The following is a 20,258-nucleotide window of genomic DNA, read 5'->3' as shown; positions in this document are numbered from 1 at the left end:
TTCCAAATGAGGGTGGGTCCTGCCTTTTGTTTTTTGTTGAACCCGCTGTGCCCGCTGCCCATTTTATTACCAGGGTGCCTGTTCTGGTTGGTGTGCAGTAAATATTTATTTTGAATGAATGAGGGAATGGCTTGACTTTGTCCATCAGATGGATAGAACTTTTATCCTGGAGAACCAAGGAAAAACAGCTTTTCAGCTAGAGAGGGTGGCTTTGTTTCCTGCGTAATCCGTGCCTGGAAATAATTACCCAAGCTCAGATGTCTGCTCTCTCTGAACGATTGGTGGCCTGCCCGTCTTTCTCCCCAGGGATACAGCACTCTTTGAAATGGCCCCCTTCCCTCTGATTTCTTTCCTTCCCGATGTATTAATACTGCTTTTGGTAGGGCCCTTTCCAGAACACAAGTCTGATTGTCCTGCTCTCCTTTAAATTTAAATTCTCTTTAAATTTCCAAGGGCTCCTGACGACCACAGTCTTGAGCAGAGATTCAAGGCCCTGCTCCCTTTCCTTTCTAAGCTCCGGGCAGCGTCCCTGCAGAGCAGGCCTGCCGCCCTATGCCGCCTTCCAGCCTGGGTGTGGTGCGGGTCCTCTCCTCCTTGCGGAGGCACACCTTTGCAGTTCCTTCCAGACTAAGGCCTCCTTCTCTGTGGTCTTCCTTCAGTGGAGCCCTTGAGCTTCCAAAGTCAAAATCACCCTGGAAAGTCCCTTAAATTGCCCATGAAAGTACAGCAGTCAGCTCTCATCAGGCACTCTACATACTACAGGCTTGAGCATTTTCAAGCTAGGCTAAGGGCGGAATCAAAGGCAAGGCCATATGCATGTTTCTAGGCATCAGGCTTGACGCCTGAAAGACACCTGCCCAATTCCTCAAGTAGGGATGGGTGGAAGGTTCTGAGATGTTCTACTCGCCTGCTAGGTGGGCTCTCTTGTCTGTTTAATACAGAGCTCCTTACAGCCATGCTGTCTGCTGTATGTGGCTCTTAAAATTTGCATTAATTTAAAGAAAACTGTAGTGGCACCAGTCATGTTTCAGTTGCCTGGGAGCTGCGTGTTACTCAGGCTGCTTGCTGTGCTCATAGAACGTTCTGGTGGACAGGGCTGCTATGTAGCTTCCATATGTCGGTGGGCGCTGTGCTGGAGGCTGTTGGTGAGAATAACCCAGTCAGGGGCTGGTGCAGCCCAGAATATGCTGAATAAACAATTATTACATCAGAGCTGAGGTTTTGCTTGGTCAAACCCTCCTGGGCCCCCCAGTTTTTGGAAAGAGGGAGCGTGGCTGTCTCTCTGTGTTCTTAATTTGGCATTCTTTTTTCTTAATGTTTGAGAGAGAGAGTGCGCGTGCACACATGCACTTGTGAGAGGGGGAGACCTAGGATCTGAAGCTGGGTCTGTCCTGACAGCCAGGAACTGATGCAGGATGGAACTCATGAACCGAGAGATCCTGATCTGAGCCAATGTCGGATGCTTAACCCACTGTGTCAAGGCGCTCCTCAGCTTGGCGTTTCTTATCCGTGCTCCGCTGAACTGCCTTTTTGCCAAGCCCTTTGGCATCTTGGAATACTGGCCGGGGACAAATACCATAGGATATGCCGGCCCAGCCTCTCCCCAGCCTCCCCAAATCAACCCTGTGTTGTAGAATTCATTGACCTGTGGGTCTCTTTGCCTAGACGGATATGGGCACCAGGTCTGTCTCTCAGCTCTGACCAACATGACACTAGAGGTAGAGCGTAGCTCCTCAGTAAGTGTTTTTAGAAAAAAAGAATCTCTTCCAAGAATTCAAAACTAAGTAAGGGAACAAAATTATTGGATTTTCCTTTCAAATGATAAAGGCACTGCATCTCTTGAGACATAGGCAGGCCATTCCGGGGACCCAGAGAGGGTCCCATAAGCCAGGCCTAGAGGATCCTTGGCTTTGTGCAGGATAGAAATCAGGAAGCGAGAGCAGACTTTGCTGAAGAGTGTGAGTGACCGAATGTAGCAGACGCGTGTCCGGGAGACTCAGAACAGGAGAGGTGAGCCTCCCCGTCGTTTACACTGGAAGGGGGTTCAGGGTGCGTGTTCCTTCAGGAAATCCAGGGCAGGGGTGCTTCAAAGGCGAGAGTCAGGAGAACAGCAAGTGTTGCTCCATGAACCACCGAAGGCCGGGAATGGACGCCAGTGTCCACCGAGATTCGTTGGAAGCCACTGTCCTCAAGCTCAGTTCTTCTGGACGGTGTCAGGTGTGTGGGGGTCCAGGACGGAATCCGAGTGACTCACCTCCGTGCTTCCCCCTTGGAGTGGGGACACGGCTTCTTTGGTTTCCTCAGATACAAGGTGAAATACGGAACGTGAGGACGGCAGACACGGAGCCTGTCCCCTCAGCTTCCCTATCTTATGTGCAACAAGCCAAAATATACAAAGAAAAAGCTAAGAAACTTCTCCAGCCAGGTGTAACCCGTGGTAACAGTTGGATATACTTCCGTGTATACTTTGCCCCCTTTACCCCCTCTTGTAAAAATATAAACAAACCTCCATTCTAGGGGCAGAAAAGTTCTCTCTCTTTCTCTTCTCGTTTCTTTGGCCAGTCTAACCATTTAATTGATACAGGATAGATTAACAGGATGAAAACAAAGCGTTTAATAATGCATTTATCTCCTGTGTACCTGAGAGAGACCCAGAAAGAGTAACTCCCCACCAAGGCCAAAGCCTTCGATTGAAATAACGTCTCCTGCTAAAGACAAAAGATGTCGGGGGGCGGGGGGGGGGGGGCGGTCCGGGTCCATTGTGGGAGGCAGCAGGAAAAGCACAGCCAACAAGTGTCAGGCTGTTATGCAGATTTAAGTTGTCATCTTCTCCATTGATAGGAGTTTCTAGAGACCTAGTCATTTCCATCTTCCTGGATCTGCTAGGAAGATGCTCTTACAAATGGAGATTTTTCTTACACATGTAAATGTCTCCTTGCAAAAGGATAATTTCGACTTGGTTTTCAGAGCTGCACTTGTGTTTGCAGTTTCTTAAAAGTAAGCAGCTTGAGTTAATCTTTGTGCCAAAGAGATGTATTTCTGGGGGTGGCACTTCCTGCTTCCCTGCGGTACCAGGATGGGGTTGAACTGTCTGGAGTGTGGCCTTCCTAGCAAGGTGCCAGAATTTGTCTCTTACCCCAGTATTTGCCTTCCTGCGTTTTGCTGCTCTACTCTGTCTTGAAGAGACTTTCAAGGTTAGACTGAATTATCTTGACAGTTAAAGAATAATGGAGACCTTGGTAACTGGGGAATGTTGTGTTCCATCTAAAGGTGTGTGTGTGGGGGGGGAGGGGGGGTAAGCCTGGAGGACTGTTTCATGTGAAATGGGGACCCTGTGTGGCCACATCATCTATTTTTGTTGTTTGTTTGCTTTTCAAATGTTTGTTTATTAATGTGAGCGGGAAAGAGTGAGGGCATGTGCGGAAGTTCTCACAGGCCTGGGAGGGGCAGAGAGAGAGGGAGACCCAGAAACTGAAGCAGGCTCCAGGTTCTGAGCTGTCAGCACAGAGCCGGATGTGGGGCTCGAACCTAGGAACCGTGAGATCATGGCCTGAGCCGGAGTTGGATGCTAAACTGACTTGAGCCAGGGTGCCCCCAGGGAAGCGAGTCATCTGGATTTATTCTAGATGCAGTCTCTTCCAATTTTAAAGTATTGATAACTAAAATTGTAAAAGTGTCAGCCAGCTGTGAGTGGACTTCTTCACTCTGCCGTCCTTCGCTGGGCCACCGCGGGCCCAGGCCATGGCTGTAGCCATCCCTAGACTGATGACTTGGCAATTGCTCTCCATCTGGGTCACTGGGTAATCACACCAGCTGTCACTAGGGCCCCCCTTCCTAATCAGGTTGACCTGGTTTTGTCCTTGACCTCTTTAACCTCCTTCAGTGCCCCCCCCCCCTCCCGTTCCCCACTCAGCGGTCGGAGGACTGTCTGTCCACCCAGGTTGCTGCTCCTTGGATTTGGACCGGCCTCAATTAATTGGTGGGGGATTCCTTGACAAATATGTTATCTTTAAAATCTAGACTCCTCTCCAGCTGTTGGGATCCTGACACTTTGAGAGGCCGGACAGAATGACGATGGAGACCAGACAGAGCAGATTTAGTTTCTCTTGAATCACACCCAAGAGTGGGATGGAGGGAAGGCAGGCCAGCCGGGCCCATACTGCTCATTCACTAAGAGGAGTGTCCTCGTGGGCCCTGGCGTCGGACTGCAGGGACAGAATTGAGGCATCCAGGCCAGGATTAAGGGAGGTGTTGAAAAGAGATTCTCAGACTTAGAAGGGTATGATGAGAAAAAGGGCAAAGAATCGGGACTAAAACATTTGGTTAACTGGTCCTTGGGCTGGGGGCCTCCCGTGGGGAGCACGGGTTCCCTGGAGAAAGTCCTTCCCCCTTTTTAAAGCTCAGTGAGGGGCACCTGGGTGGCTCAGTCAGTTAAGCATCCGACTTCAGCTCAGGGCATGCTCTCATGGTTCATGGGTTCAAGCCCCGCATCAGGCTCTGTGCTGACAGCTCGGAGCCTGGAACTTGCTGTGGATTCTGCGTCTCCTTCTCTCTCTGCCCCTCCCCTGCTTGTGCTCTTTCTCTCTCTCTCAAAAATAAATAAACATTAAAAAAAAATTAAAAAAAAAATAAAGCTCAGTGATTCTGAAACTAGCTCCCTGCTGGAGAAGGCAGAGCTGGGAAGTAGGCACCTGGTTTCCGCCCCCCCTGGTTTCTCAGTAATTGTGTTTAGCTGCTCGACCCCATCCTGTTCAGCACAGAAATCCTTCTTTAATCCCCTACTTTTGGGGGAAATGGGCTCTCCAGGCAAGAAACAAGAATGCGCTGGTACCTGTTGAAAAGGGACTTTCCTCTCTGGTGCTCTGGTGTCTTCTCTTTCGGACCCTGAAATGGCCAGGTTCCCTTTTGTGTCATCTTCCCTATTGCTCTCACAGCCCTCCTACCTTTTTGGATTGCTGGGAGAAATTCTTAGAAGAACGGGAGTTTCCTGTGAGTCACTTCGGAGCCTTCTTAACCCTCTCCCGTTGCTCATTTACCTGGTCACATGTGTGGCCTTCGAGACACCGCTTGAGCCAAGCCCGGAACCGGACCCTTCCCCTGCACTGGGCTGTGGTGAAGGACAGGAAAACCGATGGAGCTCACGGTCTGGGGGAGACCAAAATACGCAACCCAGCAAAAGAGGAAAACAATTTTCAACAGTTTTCAGCTAGAGGTAGTCACAGTGAAGTCAACAGCAATCACACACACACACACACACACACACACACCCCCCAGAACGCTAAGGGGGCTGGAGGCTGGTGGGTAATGTTTAAGCCGAAAGCTGACGTTGCCAGGTATGGGGAGATTGGGCATAGAACATTCTAGATGGAAGTGTCAGCAATTGCACACGAACTTGGCTTGTGTGAGGCCACTGTGGTTAGGTTCCGTGGATGGAGGGGGACATGTGAGCAGGGCCAGACGCAGTGCAGGTCTGGATAGGAGTCCAGATGAGATGTTGGGTGTGCCCAGCACGTCCCCTCGGTGGGTCAAGCAGGGACCACCTGTCTTACTTAGGCGTAAGGAAGGCTGCTGTAGAGGGGAATCCACGGTCCTGGTGCTCGGATCCCGGTGGCAGCTGTGAAGGGGTGGGGGGGGTGGGGGCCAAACGTGAACAGGCACAAGGCCGGCAGGGAATGCTTGCTGCTTGCTATGTGCCAAGCACCACGTAGGCACTAGCCTGTGAGGTTGGGCGTCCTTGATACATTCCGAAGCTTGCTAGGAATCTGAGGCCAGGTCCCGCCCAGGCTTCAAGAACCCTGTTTGAGTAGGGGTGAGAAGGAGGAGTCCAAGGGAAGAAGTCCTGTCAGGAAGGGCGGGGCTAGGGACTGAGGGCCACCTGGACGATTGTGCTTTTCTCTGGGGAGAAATCCTGAGCCCTGCAGGGGGTTTTGAGCCTGGCCTGGTTGAACCCCGGCCAGCCCACGGACTTGCTGTGAATGTGTGGGTCTCTCTTCATTGCACCTCTTTTTCAGAAACGTTCTGGGGAGAGTGAGTCTGGTGCAAATCAAGGTGAAGGCACCAAAAGATTTGGGGACTCTGGCTTGAGCTTCTGGGTTAATGTCTTCTCTCTGCCCGCCCTGCCCCCCGCCCAGGGGAACAATAATAGTCATACCTGGTGGCGCCTAGAACATGTGATACCTCCACTTGGCATATATTGTCTCTTTTAATTCTGACAACTCTTAAAAATGAAAAAAAAAAGTTTATTTTTTTTGGAGACCGAGAGACAGAGTACGAGCAGGGGATAGAGAGAGAGGGAGACAAAATCCGAAGCAGGCTCCAGGCTCTGAGCTGTCGGCTCAGAGCTTGATGCGGGGCTTGAACCCACGAACCACGAGAAGACAACCTGAGCCCAAGTCAGATGCGTAACCGACTGAGCCCCCCAGGCGCCCCATGACAACCCTTGTAGAAAGATTCTGATTGTCATAGCTGAATTAACGAGGGCACAGAGAGGCTGATGAGCTTGCTGGGGTGCACAGCCGGTAGAGCTTGGTATCAGCTCTAGTGGTAGGGTTGCCAAGCCCGCACACTGAACAATAGCGCTGGCCTGACCTGTGGCCCACACCCAGCATGCCCTCAGTGACGAGAGCATTACAAGGTGGCAGTGAGAGCCATTGGGAAGGCAGTTGGGGGTGCAGTTACGGGCTCTGTCGTGGGAGTCAGCTGCAGCGATGTCCCCACTGAGCTTTTGACCACATACGTGACTTTGCGTTTCTGAGTTGCATCTATCAAATGGGCACAAAAACACCATCCCTCCTCTCCTGGGGTGGTTCTTCAGAGGGTTCATCAGGTGGCGTTTCAATAAATGGCAGGTGTGAATCACACGAGGCCTGGTTGGGATGAAAATAGAGGCATATTTTCCTAGCTACACCCTCTCTCCTGACACATATTATTCACCAACTCTGGTATTTCACAGCTTTTTGTCTGTGTGTGACCGATCAGGTTCTTACTGACTATATTCTGTATTCACCATGAGCCTGTTTTTCTCTGGGCCTCAGTTTCTTCATCAGTAAAACGGGGATATTCAGTACCTACCTTCGCGTAGAACCTTGGTGAGGGGTGAATAGATTGATGTTTGTATTTAGGACAGTTTCTTCCCAGATAAGTGGTCAACGAAAGGCATTTTTAATATAGTAAGGGTACTATTATTATTGTCTCTGGGAGTCTGCCCCCAAGGGCGGGGACCTTCCCCTGACCATCTATCTCCTGGGTCGCCTCGATGTCTCATGGTTCCTCAGTGACTGTTGACTGGTCCCGTTGTTTTCTTCTGTTTGAAATGTGCCATCAGAGCACCAGGTGAAAGATGAGACATCATTTTCCTTCTTAATGGATACAGATACCGCTGTGGGTGGTGTATTTACACAAGGTCGGACTTGCCTGGCAGCTCACTGGAAGCTTCTTTACCCCCGGATTTCTCAACCACGGCTCTTTTGAAATGTCAGGGCTCCTCATTCTGTTGTGAGTCTGTGCTGCTCGCTGGTGGGTGGTTAGCACCATCCGTGGCTCCCAGGCACCAAATGCCTGTAGCAACTCCTTCCTTTTTCTAGTTGTGAGAACCCAGAGTGTTTCCTGACATGGCCACGTGTCCCTGGGGGAGACCTGGTGGGGACCCCTGCTTTACACTGTTCTAAACACCTCACCCCGCCCCCACCCCTAAAAAAACAGCACCTGATGGGTGCTGGGAGCTTGTTCTGAGCTCCTGCTGCATACCAGGCCCTGGAGGTGCAGATGTGGCCCCTGGCCAGGGCAGTACCTGGCCCGGAGCGAGAGCTCCATAAGTACCATTTTCGTTCATTTTCTCATAGCCACTTGCCAACCCCTTTAGTTAAATGCATGAACAGGGTCAGAAAGAACTGAAAGGTGAGCCCTGCGTCTTACGGGGTTGTTTTTCCTGGTGTTTCCTCCAGGCCTTTGCAGACCCAGAGCCTGCACAGCCCATTTCTTTCACTCAGGTGCCTCTCTGGCCTCTCTTCACTTAGGTTTTCTTACATGTCTGTACATGAAGAGATCTCTTCATTTCATTCTCTGGCTGCCTGGTGATGTTTTGCATCTCGGTCTCCTGTTGGTGGCATTGAAGTTGCTTCCCATCCCCTGGGCCCCGGGTGGGGCGAGGGGAGGCCGCAGGGCACGTTCTTAGAACCAGGGCGGTAGGGGCCACATTCTTGCTCTGAAATCTCTGCCTCGGAAAAGGACCACCCACCTTGAGGTGACCGTACAGGGCCGTGTCCCCGCTTCCCCAGCATCTTCTAGAGACCTTTCCTGTCTTCACTGAGGTGACTTGTGAGAGGCCAGCCCCACGCCCAGGGCCCAGGGTGTGTGGGGGACGTTGCCTGGTTACCAGCGGCCCCTCTCCCTTCATCTCTGTTTCCCTTTTCTTCTCTCAGCCCACTTCTCATCAGCTGCTGCAGGCAGAGCCGCCTTTTTATTTCTGAATTGGCTCTCTGATGGCTGCTCGCTATTCCCCACTTGCAATTGGAAAGCCACCCACCAGCACCTGAGCTTTCTAGAACCCGAGCTGGGCCAGGGGGTGGGACCTGGCCTAGCCTGGATAAATAATGCAAATTGATTCCGCCACCAGAACCCCTCCTCCCGGGAACCCTCCCCGCGGCCAGCTACGTGGCTAAGGCCAAAGGCAGCCAGTTACTCCACACTTTTCTTTGTGGTGACTTGGCAGAATTAAGGGCCTCAAATCTGTACACCGTCTGACGCTCTCAGCCTTTTGGGCCTGGGCCCGCTGGGGAGGGAGGGTGGGTGGGGTGCCGCGGTTTCTGGCCTGGGGTTGGCCCTGCCTCCCTCCTGCTTTGTGAACTTTGAAAGAGCTTGGCATTCTGGAACCAGGAAATTCCTGTTGAGATGTTGTCGTTTTTCCAGAAGTCCTCTTCCCAGCCGTGGGGGAGAGAAAGGCTGGGTGGGTGCCTCTAGTCGTTGAGGGCAAAACAGTGAATTCATCTGTCAATCAGCCTTTTTTCCCTGGATCGCAGCAATTTCTGGCCCACCCCGTTTAGAGGGTCACCTTTTACACACGAATGTGCCGCTTAATCACCCGGCGTCTGCGTTATTTTGGGAGAGAGAAAGAGGGCGAAAGAGCTGACCCCTGGGTATTGGGAAGATGGCTTTCTCATTCCTGGGAGAGGCACATCAGAAGGAAAGTTAATCTTCAAATGATTAAAAATAAAAACAAGCCCGAAAACACCTTCACCCTGCAAACCGCCACCCTCCCTCCCGGTGTGGCCTGCAGAGTGATTCGTTGTGTTTATTCGCATCCGGTGCAACAAATGGCTCTTCCCGGGCTGTGCACCCACAGCCTCGCTGGGCTGCTGGCCGGCGAGGGTGGCCGCTTAGAGGCAGAGGCCTCCCGGGGGCCTGCAGGCGCGGCCCCTGCCCCAGCCTGCCTGCTTGCAGAGAGGTGAGCGCGTCTGGCCGCGCTGGGCCACCTCGTGCGTCCAGGACGGAGCTGGCCTGGTAAGTGGTGACTCTTAGCCTGCGCTTTCTGCTGCTTCCTCCTCCCCCTGGGAGAGGCCGTGGAGGATCCGGAAGCGGGAATGTCTGCCGTGTGCGAGCCTCTGTTCTCTTTCAAAGGGAAGGGAGGCCTTCCAAGCAGCACGGCCCTCTCCATGGCAGGTAAGCGCCCCTTCCCCTGGTGACCTGGCCCCTGGTGTGCTTTGCCTGCGAGGCACCGGGGATTCCTGGTTGGACAACCTTGGGCCCAGGTCTAGAATGACCCTTTTGTTCCAAGGCCTCATTTCCATGTCCCTCGTCTGGGGGAGAAGGTCACAGTCTCAGGCAGGGAGAACTTGTGGAACCCCGGTGGCCTTTCCGGAGGCGGCCCCTCGGGCAGTCTGCTGCCTCGTCTCGAGGGTTCTGTGGTTCTGGGCATTCCATGTGTGACCAGAGGATTCGTTTTCGCTCATGTGTTCCTTCCCTGTGGCTTGGGCATCCTCTGCTGTAAGGAAAGCGCTACCCTCTCTGCTCCCCATTTTCATTTCTGCTCTGGGCCTGAGGGAGATTCCAGGCTTTGGTTTCGTGATGATGTACCTGCCGGCAGGAGCGGGCCCTGGGGTTCCTGGATTCATGGGCAGGGAGGCCTGTTGGGGTCGTGGGGCCACACGTGGAGGTGATTGACCGCGTTAGTGCTTTGCCGTCTTTTGGGAGAGCGGCGAGTGGCCATGTTTGCGGTACGCTCCGGGGAGGGCGGCCGTGACCGAGGGTGCCGTCCTCGAGGGCCCAGGCCTCTGCTCCCCGCCCGCCTTTGCAGCTAAGGGAGGCGAGCTGGAGCTGGCGAAGTCCTGGCCCGGCCGGTTCCCGTGTCCCTATTCTATAGGCGGGCATTCCCGTAACTCTGACCGTAATGTGCTCCTCTGGAAAAACCAGGTCTGGTTTTGTAGCCGAAGGACGGGATGGAGGAGGAGGAAGAGGAGGTGGAGGAGGCATGACTGCCCTTTTGGAAAAACAGCCATCTATGTGGAGTGCTTACTCTTTGCCAGGCCTGCACCTCTTTAATCCTTTTGTAACTCCTAAGGGACCGTGATCTCCACCCTCCAGAAGGACGGAGGCACAGAGAGGTTAAGTAGCTTCCTTAAGCTGCACTGCTGGGCCAAACCGCTGAGGCATCCTGCCTGTACCATCTGCAACCCCTTTTATCAGAAGGAGCACCCCCGCTTCCGAGTGAAGTGGCCAGCGCGCCCCATGTTGTGTGAGCCTGGGTTGGCCGCCCTACCTCTGTGGCCACGATGCTGGTCGATTGGGTTTTTTTTTCACGCAGACCCCACAGGCTCACTGTCAACATTAAGGACATTTAACACCCACGAAAACACACCACGCAGCTGATCCTCCTGGGGAAGCGTCTGGCCTTTCAGCTGGGGCCCTTTCCCTCTCTAGAGACAATTCCCTGTCATGGTGTGTCATTTCCTAGGCTCTGAAGAATGTCCAGGGCTGTGACTCAGGTGCCGGATGTGGGTGGGGGTAGGGGTGCCTGGTGTGGCCGTGTCTGGCAGGCCCAGATGGAGATTGGAAAGGAGCGTGGGGGAGGAGAGAAGACCACACAGGCTCCCCACCCCCAGCCTATTTTATGGCATGGGCCACATGCCCATGGCACATGCTTCCTGGATGACCGCCTTCGAGAGGAGGCGTGCATCATTAGTCAGACAAACACGGTTTTCTCCTGGCCTCCCTGTTGAACACAGCCCCAGCCCCCCGCGGGCCCCCATGTGCAGTAGTGGGGGGATAAAGGCAATGCAAGAATGTGCTCCTGAACTAGACCCTCTGATAGGAGGCCATCTTGCCACAGGGATGAGGACCGCCTCTCCCTGCGTGAGGCCATGTGACACACACTCAAGTCATCTTGAGCAAGTGACTTAGAGGGAAGTGCCCCACAGGTGTTTGGAACAGCGCCTCCTACAACGTATGTAATAAGAGAAAGCCTTAGCTGTTCCTACTCAAGAGGCTGGGTTATCTTGACCTACCCTGTCCCTTAAGTCAGGGGACATTGAGGAAGGGGAGTGAGCAGGGTTATGTCTGGCCGTTCCCCAGACACAGGTTGGGGAAGGATCTCATCACATGCTCGGCTCCTAATGCGCAGTAGGCCTGCCTTTATTCTGAAGATAGCAGTGAAATGTCACAGGAGGGGAAAGTTCTGCTGTTTTCTGCTCTGCCAAGCTGTTCTCCTGAGTCACTGCTCTGTCCTTTGCCTGGAGGAGATCGTCTCCCTCGCCCACGTTAACTCCTTCAGAACCAGATGTATTCTGGGGCCGGTGGAGGGGGTCGGACGAGGCGGGTGGCTGGTCGGCGGACCCAGGCCGCGCTGCTTGCAGAAAGCACTTCTCAAGCCTGGGCGAGCCACTTACTGGTGATTTGGCCTGTGGTGGCCCTTTGTCATCCTTCCAAGTTTATAGATGAAATGCTTTTAGCAGTAAGCCCTTGTCAGAATTAAATCATTAAAGGAGGAGAGAAAAACCTTGACTCAGCTTTCTGGAAGAGATCTGTAAGAGGCGTTGATGCAGCGAAGTCCACGCCCACCGTTGGGTCACCACCTGAGGCTTAGGGGTGCGTGGGTTTGTAGGTCAGAATGTTGACCTCCCCCTTCCTTCCTCCCAAGGACCCTGAATCCCGTTGGTGTTTCTCAGTTTTCTCCCTAAGCGCCTCCTTGACCGCCTCTGCCTTTGACAGATGCGTCTGGTGCTCAGAGCCCATTAAACTCCTGCCCTGTGGACCCGCCACCAAGCTCTCATCAACTCTGGAGGGAGTCAGCGTGTTCGTAGCCAGGAACAGAGTTGGGATTTCTGTGGTTTGCTGGGATTAAAAGGTTGGGGTACTGTTAGGTAGGGGCAGCCTTGGGGCAGACCCCGCCTCCCCAAGCAGGACCCCAGTTTCCCCTTTCATTTCCTGCTGGTCTGGGCTCAAACTCTGCCTGGCTTAAATTGCTCGAGTGTATCTTTCTCCCCACTTTCTCATGGAGTTAATGAATTTGCAAGTGCAAAAGGGACTTGATTATTTTCTTTATTAAACATTTTTTTAATGTTTATATTTGAAAGAGAGCGGGAGGGGGGCTTTTTTTTTTTTTTAAATGTTTACTTTTGAGAGTGAGAGGGAAAGGGCAGAGAGAGAGGGAGACAGAGGCCAACGTAGGGCTTGAACTCAAACCAAGAGACCAGGACCTGAGCCTGAGTCAAACGCTTAACCAACTGAGCCACCCAGGCGTCCTTCAAGGTGGACTTTTAAATTTTTTTTTAATGTTTTATTTATCTTTGATACAGAGAGAGACAGAGCATGAGAGGGGGAGGGGCAGAGAGAGAAGGAGACACAGAACCGGAAGCAGGCTCCAGGCTCTGAGCTAGCTGTCAGCACAGAGCCTGATACGGGGCTCGAACCCACGAACGTGAGATCTGACCTGAGCCGAAGTCGGAGGCTTAACCGACTGAGCCACCCAGGCGCCCCAAGGTGGACTTTGAGATCCTCTAGTTCTGTAGTTTTAGTGTCCAGGGTTGAGGACCCCTTCAGGACGGTGAAGTCGGGTGGGCATGGCCCTGCTTCCCAGGAAGCTGCGTCCCTGTACAGAACTGTCATATGGATTGTGGGTCCCCAAAGCACTTTCACAGGCTTCAGGTGAGTAGTTCGGGTCTGGCCCCCTTCTCCCTTCTGCCATTTTGCAGATGGAGCCTGAGCCGTAGAGAGACTGGCCTGGTGTCTCCTCATCTTGCCTTGCTCCTTGCTGGGCCTCTGTTTTCTCAGACCCAGACCAAGCGCACGGTGGTGGTGGGGCAGGAGAGGAGATGGGCTTCCTGGGGCGGAACAGGGTTCCTTCCCTAGACTCGAGAACGTAGTTCCGTCCCCTACACGCACACCCTGGAGTGGGCACCTGAGTTCTGTGGAGGGCTCCCTGCACCACAGACCACCCCGTCCTCCTCCAGAGCGTCTGGTTCTGCAGATCTGGCTTGGGGCCTGCGAATGTGCATTTCTGGCAGATTCCCAGGTGGTGCCACTGCTGCAAGTATGGGACTGCTCTTCCGTGCTCTGTCGCCCCAGGGGGGTCTCAGCCGCAGGCTGGTAACAAAGATGGCCCTTTCTGGCTCCCAGAGGCTGGCTGAGTTGCGCATCTACTTTCTGTGTTCCAGCTCAGTGTTTCTTCAGGAGACTATCACCCCTCCGGGAGTGTTTGGGAAGCGTGTGGGCGTGCTTTTGGTTGTCACTGTGTGTGGGAGTGCTGCTGGCAGCCAGTGGGCGGGTGCCCAGGTGGTCCTTGCGATGGGGAAGAGCTCTCCCTTCCAAGATGGAGTGCGCTCCATTAAGAAACATGGAAACACAACGTGTTTTTTTCCTGATGTGCCTCTGACGCATGCACTGATGTCTTTGTTCATGTACTTTCTCCGTTTAAAAAAAAAATCTACCCGGCTGGCTCAGTTTGGTTAAATGTCGGACTTCCGGCTCAGGTCATGATCTCATGGTTCGTGAGTTCGAAACCTGTGTTGGGTTCTGTGCTGATGGCTCAGAGTCTGGAGCCTGCTTGGGATTCTCTTCCCACCCCCGCCCTCCGCCGCCGCTCGCATTCTTTCAAGGAAAACTTAACATTAAAAAAAAAAAGTCTACCCATGTGAAACAAAACGTCCCAAATACCCAACGCTTGCCTAATCGCTCTCAATTTTGGCCTGGCCGCAGTGCCATTCGTTTGGGATGCATCTCCTTGGGGCTCTCCAAACACCTTTTCTAAACACACACACTCTGACAGTTGAGCAGGGTTTTCTGGGTTTATCAGATCCACGTTCAACAAACCCCAGCCTCCTTCCTGCGGTCGCTCCGCGCCTATGGTGATTGCTCCCAACTGTGTGTATCTGGTGACTTTGTAAACTCTGAATCAGGCTGTCGTCATTTGCTCATTACGGGCTTTGGTTTGCACCTGCTGCTTTTTTACGTGAAACTAAATCTCCTGAATACCTTGGTTTAAGTTTTATTTTGATGGTCTCTGCTCATGATAAATAAAGTACACAAGGGTATGCCATGAAAAATAATCCCTCCCCCACGCCCTGAATGTTTTCTTCCCCTGAGGCAACCACTAGTCCCAGTTTCGAGCTCTATAGTACTTTTGTGTTCATCCAGAATGTTCTAGGCTTGTGCAAACATAGACATATGACATCTTTTTTGGGGTGTGTGTGTCTATTAATGTTGCTTAGATATGTGCTGCTTTTTTAACTTGATGCAGAAGCTTGGAGATAGTCATGCATCCATTTGTGTAGAAGTGTCGTCTTTTTTTTTTTTTTAACATTTTTATTTATTTTTGAGACAGAGAGACCCAGAGCGGGAGCAGGGGAAGGGACAGAGAGAGAGGGAGACACAGAATCGGAAGCAGGCTCCAGGCTCTGAGCTGTCGGCATAGAGCCAGATGTGGGGGTCAAACTCACGAACTGTGAGATCATGACCTGAGCCGAAGTCGGACGCTCACCTGACTGAGCCACCCACGTGCCCAAGGTACCTCCTTCTTCTTAAGGGCTGCAGAATATTCCACTGCACGAGAGGTGCCTGGCTGGTTCAAGAGCATGCAGCTCCTCATAGAGATTACATTAAAAAAAAAAAAAAAACCAAAAGGACACTCCGGTGTATGGCTGTGGTATGCTATTAAGACAAGTCCTTGATTTGTGGACATTTAAGTCCTTTTCAGGCTTGAGTACAACACCGAGTGCCTCTCAGTTGAGTTTTCTCACAGGTGCTTTGCGTCCTGTGACTGTATTTGGGGAATGTGTTTCTGGGAGGAGATCCTTGAGTCAAAGACCAGGTGGAGAAGGTGAGAGACTCCACATGTGAGGGTGGAGTGGGCTGGGGATCTCTGGGCCTGAGAGAGAGGAGGTTCCTCCCTCTGGGGGAATGCCAGTCCCAGGTTGCCTTTTTCGGTGAGTCCCCCCCCCCCCCCCCCACCGCCTGCCCGCTAACTAGCTGTGCTGTACCCCTGGGCCAACCCTTTGGCCCTCTCTGGGCCTCCTTTTTGATGTCTGTGGGATGGGCCTCCCGAGTTCTGGGGTCTGTTCTCCCTCCAGGTGCCTGTGGTTGGTTAGCAGTTAATTTCCTCCCGGGGCTGTTTCTCAGCGCAGCATCTCGAAACTGTATTCAGGAATTTTCTGCAGTTGTCCAGTGAGAATGGAGAGGTCAATTCTGTGGACTTGATTTTGCGAAAGCACTTCATCGTCTTTTTTTTTTTTTAATTTATTTTTGAGAGACAGAGACAGCGTGAGCAGGGGAGGGGCAAAGAGAGAGGGAGATAACAAGTTGAAGCAGACTCCAGGCTCTGAGCTAGCTGTCAGCACAGAGGTCGACTCCGGGCTCGAACCCACGATCTCTGGGATCATGACCTGAGCTGAAGCTAAACACTTAACCAACTGAGCCACCCAGGGGTCCCTTCACTGTCTCATTTAACGAGCCTGCTGGAAGGTGCTTTGTCTGCCTTTCATTTGAAAGGACTCCCCACCCTCCGAGGCCTTGCTTATATCCGTCCTGGACCATTTTCACCTGCCGCAGTGGCCCCCGTCGATGCTTGGAGGTCTGTGGCGCATGCGTGGCCTGCGTGCTGGGTCTCGCCCCCCAAGTTGAAGCTGGGGGAGGAGCGTCAGGGATTAGTCGTCCTTTCGGATCCCGCATCCCACCCATCACCTCTGCTCTCACACAGCCGTTTCCCCTCCTGCCTGTGACTTCTGTCTCAGAATGTAGGGCGCGTGACACTCTGCCATTATTTCGTCCCTACGCTCAAGAGACCGCCATCGGGCATGGAATGGATCCAAGGCCTTCCTTGCAGGTGAAGACCAGGTGGTGGCGGCTGCGTCTTGTTTAAATGAGATGCGGGGAGAGTAAAAATGGAAAGGACCGACCTGGCTCAGCGCGCATGCGCACTGATCTCGCTCTCTTTGGAGGAGAATGGCAAGCACAACACGATGAATGTGGCCTCGTTGGTCTGTCCTTCAGGGTTTCTGCTGTTGCTGTCAGAAGAAGTATTTCTTTGGGATGAGGAGGGGACACCAACACCTCTGCAACAGTCATGGCAGAAGGGGCCTGGCCTGGTCTTCTGGGACCCAGTAGAGAAGGGTGGGGATTTTGGCCGAAGGGAGAGCACATTTCCAATAAAACTGGCTTTGGGGGCTTCAGATCCATCTGGCAGTATCAGGCCCTGATCTGATTTTTGTTTCAGTTTTTGTTTTTTAAGAGAAGCCAAAAACCTAGGTAGTTATTATGTGAAATTTCTCGATTTTGTTATATTTTGGCAGTGAATTAAAATATTAACAAAAAGGGTATGTAGGCTGATGAAAGAAACGGTCTGACCTTTGAGACACTTAACTGTAGAGCTGGGGTAAGTGTGCGCTCAGAGGAGGAACACTAACATGGCATTGGGCCTGGGGACAAAATGCCTCGTGCCACCCCCCTGCCCCCCCTTGGGGGCTAGGCCTCCCTGACTGCTTTAAAATATGTGGTCCTGTGTGTCTCTTGCAGATCCTGGCTCCACAGAGAGAACAGCCCAGAAAAGAAAGTTCCCCAGCCCTCCGCACTCCTCCAATGGCCACTCGCCACAGGACACATCAACAAGTCCCATTAAAAAGAAGAAGAAACCCGGCTTACTGAACAATAACAATAAGGAGCAGGTAAAGGGCCACTGGGAATGGCGCCTGCACCAGCAGGGCAGGGGCTGTGGCCGGGCGCGCCGCAGCTTTCTGGGGGGTTCTGACAGCCGCTGCTCTTGGCAGTCAGGCTGCCTCGCTGCAGCTGTCCTTTGCATAGGACAAGAAGGACAGCTCAGAATGGGTCTGTGTAGCAATTTCTATTAGCTTTTCAGATCTGTTTTGGGGACAGGGCAGTGACCCAGATGAGATGAAGAATACTGTGCTTTAGGATAGGGGAATGGGGTGGGTTCTTGGATTTCATTTTGATGCTCTAGGGCTGTTTCCCTGTGTGGCCTGAGAGTGTGTTTTTTCCAGCCAGGCCAGGCCAGTAGGATGGTTCTGACCTCCTCCTGGAGGTGGCTGGGTGGTGAAGGTAGGCTCCCTCCTGGTCTCAGCTTTCTCATCTGTAAAATGATGGGTGTAGGTCTGTGGTAAGACAGCTGCTGTCTCTGCCTTTTGTCCATTGTGGTTGGTCACCCCTTGGTCTCATTGCGCACTGACCCCGGGCGGCACGAGTCTTCTAGACCTCATCCTCCTCCTGCAAGCAGAACTTGTCAACGAGATAGGACTATCCACGAGCCATCTTGGATCTTGCTTAACAAACCTAGTTTTCAAATTCTCAGATGCAGGCTAGATAGGCTTCTGAGTTAAAAAAAAAAAAAACGAGAGCTGCTTTCATGGACCTTGGGGTCCAGTCTCCTAGCACTGGAGGAAACAGTATGTCCCAGGGGGTCCTAACAGCATTGCAGCAGGGATTCCTGGAACAGACTCCGCCATCATGGGCATTGTGGAGTGCCGACGTGGGCCCTGGGGATCGGAGGTTGAACAAGACAAGGTTGTTGCTTTCATGGGAAGAAACCTAGCAACGCTTACATGCCCAGAACGGGAAGAGGGGTATGTTTCTGCACACTAATCTATTTCCATTCTCAAAATTACATAGCGAAATGCCAGCTCTGCCTTTGCCGTGTGCCTGTGGGCAAGTTAACCTCTTCGTGCCTAGTTTTCTCATCTACTGATGGGAATGGCGGTCCTGCTACTGATCACACAGGGTCGTTGTGATGAAGTGAGCTGAGGCAGATCGTCATAATAAAAATTAAGCCAGGCTCGGCGCTAAGTGGAACAGTCACCCAAACCATGTGTGAAATAGAGAAAAGACAGCTGCAGAAGTGTTCTAGAACTGGGCTGTTTGGGACAATTGCCACAAGCCACAGGTGGCCCATGAGCACCTGCAAATGGCAAATGTGACCCGGGGACTGATTTTTTTTTTTTTAATGAACTGAATTCTTTCTTTAAATGTCAGTTAGTTTACATACAGTGTAATATTAGTTTCAGGTGTACAGTCTAGTGATTCAGCACCTCATACAGCGCCTGGTGCTCATCACAGGTGCCTCCCTTAGTCCCCACCCCCCACCCACCTCCTCTCAGGTAACCAGAGGTTCATACTATAGTTAGGAGTCTGTTTCTTGTTTAATTTTTAACCTAGTTTAATTAAATTTTTTTAACGTTTATTTATTTTTGAGAGAGAGGGCCAAAGCATGAGCAGGGGTAGGACCGTGAGAGAGAGAGAGAGAGAGACAGACAGACACACAGAATCTGAAGCAGGCTCCAGGCTCTGAGCTGTCAGCACAGAGTGTGACACAGGGCTCGAACCCATGAACTGTGAGATCATGACCTGTGCCGTAGCCGGATGCTTAACCGACTGAGCCACCCAGGCGCCCCTCTAATTTAATTTTAATTTAAGTAGCTGCCTGTGGATTATAGCTACTGGGCTGGATAGTGCAGGGCTAATGAGTTGGGAATCCCGTTCAAAGAGAAGAAACAGATGGGTCCTAAATACATTCGTAGGGGGATTGAGAAATACATGCCAGTGTTGGCAATCATAATAATAAAAGCAGTGTTGAGTCACTCCCTGTTGTAAGCATTTTTCTGTGTTAATGTTTATAATCATCCTGTGAGAAAAGGCTGTAATTATCTCCATTCTACAGATGAAACCATCGAGGTTCAGAGAAGGTTAAGTTGTCTCCTTGCGGCCTCTGAGCAAATCAGAAGCTGTATCCGCGCTCACATCTGCTTGTCTGGCTTGAGGCAGTGACCTCCATCTCTGTCATCTGGGAGCCATCCCGTAGGTGCTGGGAGTGAAGACTAAGAAAGAAACCCGAAATACTCCCCAAAGCTTAACGTAGCTAGTAATTTAACTTCCTGGGCAAACCCTCTCTCGTCAGGGACCAGGACGACCCGAGGCCGATACTGTCCCCTCTGTGCAGAAAGCCTTCTCCTGCGGCTTCTGCCTGGGTGTGCTCACACGCATCACACTTGAATTCCTACCTGTTTTTTTAAGGCACAGGCTCATAACTCTCTTTCTGGAAGCTGATCAGTCTGGCCAAGTCTGCACTTTTTCTTCTCTCCCTTCCCCATCCATGTGTCCTGTTTCTCTAACTCGTGAGGCCTGTGACGACAATGTCATGTTTGTCAGTCCGGGTCCCTGTCTGGACTAGCAGCCTGAGAAATGGCCACAGGGAGGAGGCTCATGTATACACCGTGCTCTCTGGACACAGAAAAGAGGAGAGCCCGAGGAGCTGGACGCAGGACACAGTCACGTTCTGGAAGAATCTATCCTCTTCAGTATTGATAGGCAAGGTTCCGGGACCACTGGCACAGAGGAAGTGTCCTGTCCTGGAGATGGGACTCTTTCTAGCCTCACTGCATCGGGGAAACTCCTGTGGGACCTTGTCCGTTGCTTTGAGCTTCAGTTACCTTACAACATAGGGGTTTGGACTGGGAACATTATAAGGCTGATTGTACGTTTTTCAGATCTAAGCCTTCCTGGGGCAAACAGCCAGGAGTTGGATAAAGAGCAGCGGGCTTCACTGGAAAGAAATGAAGTTCCTGAACCTTGAGCCCGTCATTCCTTCTAGCATGTGATATTTGCATAGTAGCGACAGCCTTCCTCACCCAAAGTCTGTTTTTCCTTAAGGGGAACTTCAGTCACTTTAAAAAAATTTCTTCTGGACCCTTTCCCTTTCCTTTTTCTTCCTTGTAGAATTTTATAGCATTACAGAATTATGGAATTAAAGGCAAATTGTAGGTCTGCAA

The 20,258-nt window shown here is 52.1% G+C and overlaps 1 protein-coding gene across 11 annotated transcripts in view; it reads left to right on the top strand.

The window, feature by feature from the left end:
- The window catches only part of ZMYND8 (zinc finger MYND-type containing 8), a 122,827-nt gene that overhangs the window by 22,554 nt on the left and 80,015 nt on the right, over positions 1-20,258 (top strand). For 10 of the 11 annotated variants that reach the window (XM_029919326.1, XM_029919329.1, XM_029919332.1 and 7 more), the window contains one exon: positions 16,999-17,147. In XM_029919326.1, the coding sequence (XP_029775186.1) occupies positions 16,999-17,147 (149 nt within the window). Of the gene's footprint in view, positions 1-16,577; positions 16,597-16,998; positions 17,148-20,258 lie in introns of those variants that run through there. The other variant, XM_029919337.1, reaches the window with a different exon arrangement.

Source organism: Suricata suricatta, chromosome 12, assembly GCF_006229205.1.
Source record: "Suricata suricatta isolate VVHF042 chromosome 12, meerkat_22Aug2017_6uvM2_HiC, whole genome shotgun sequence".
NCBI classification, from domain to species: Eukaryota; Metazoa; Chordata; class Mammalia; order Carnivora; family Herpestidae; genus Suricata; species Suricata suricatta.
This window is presented reverse-complemented; position numbering and strand designations above follow the sequence as displayed.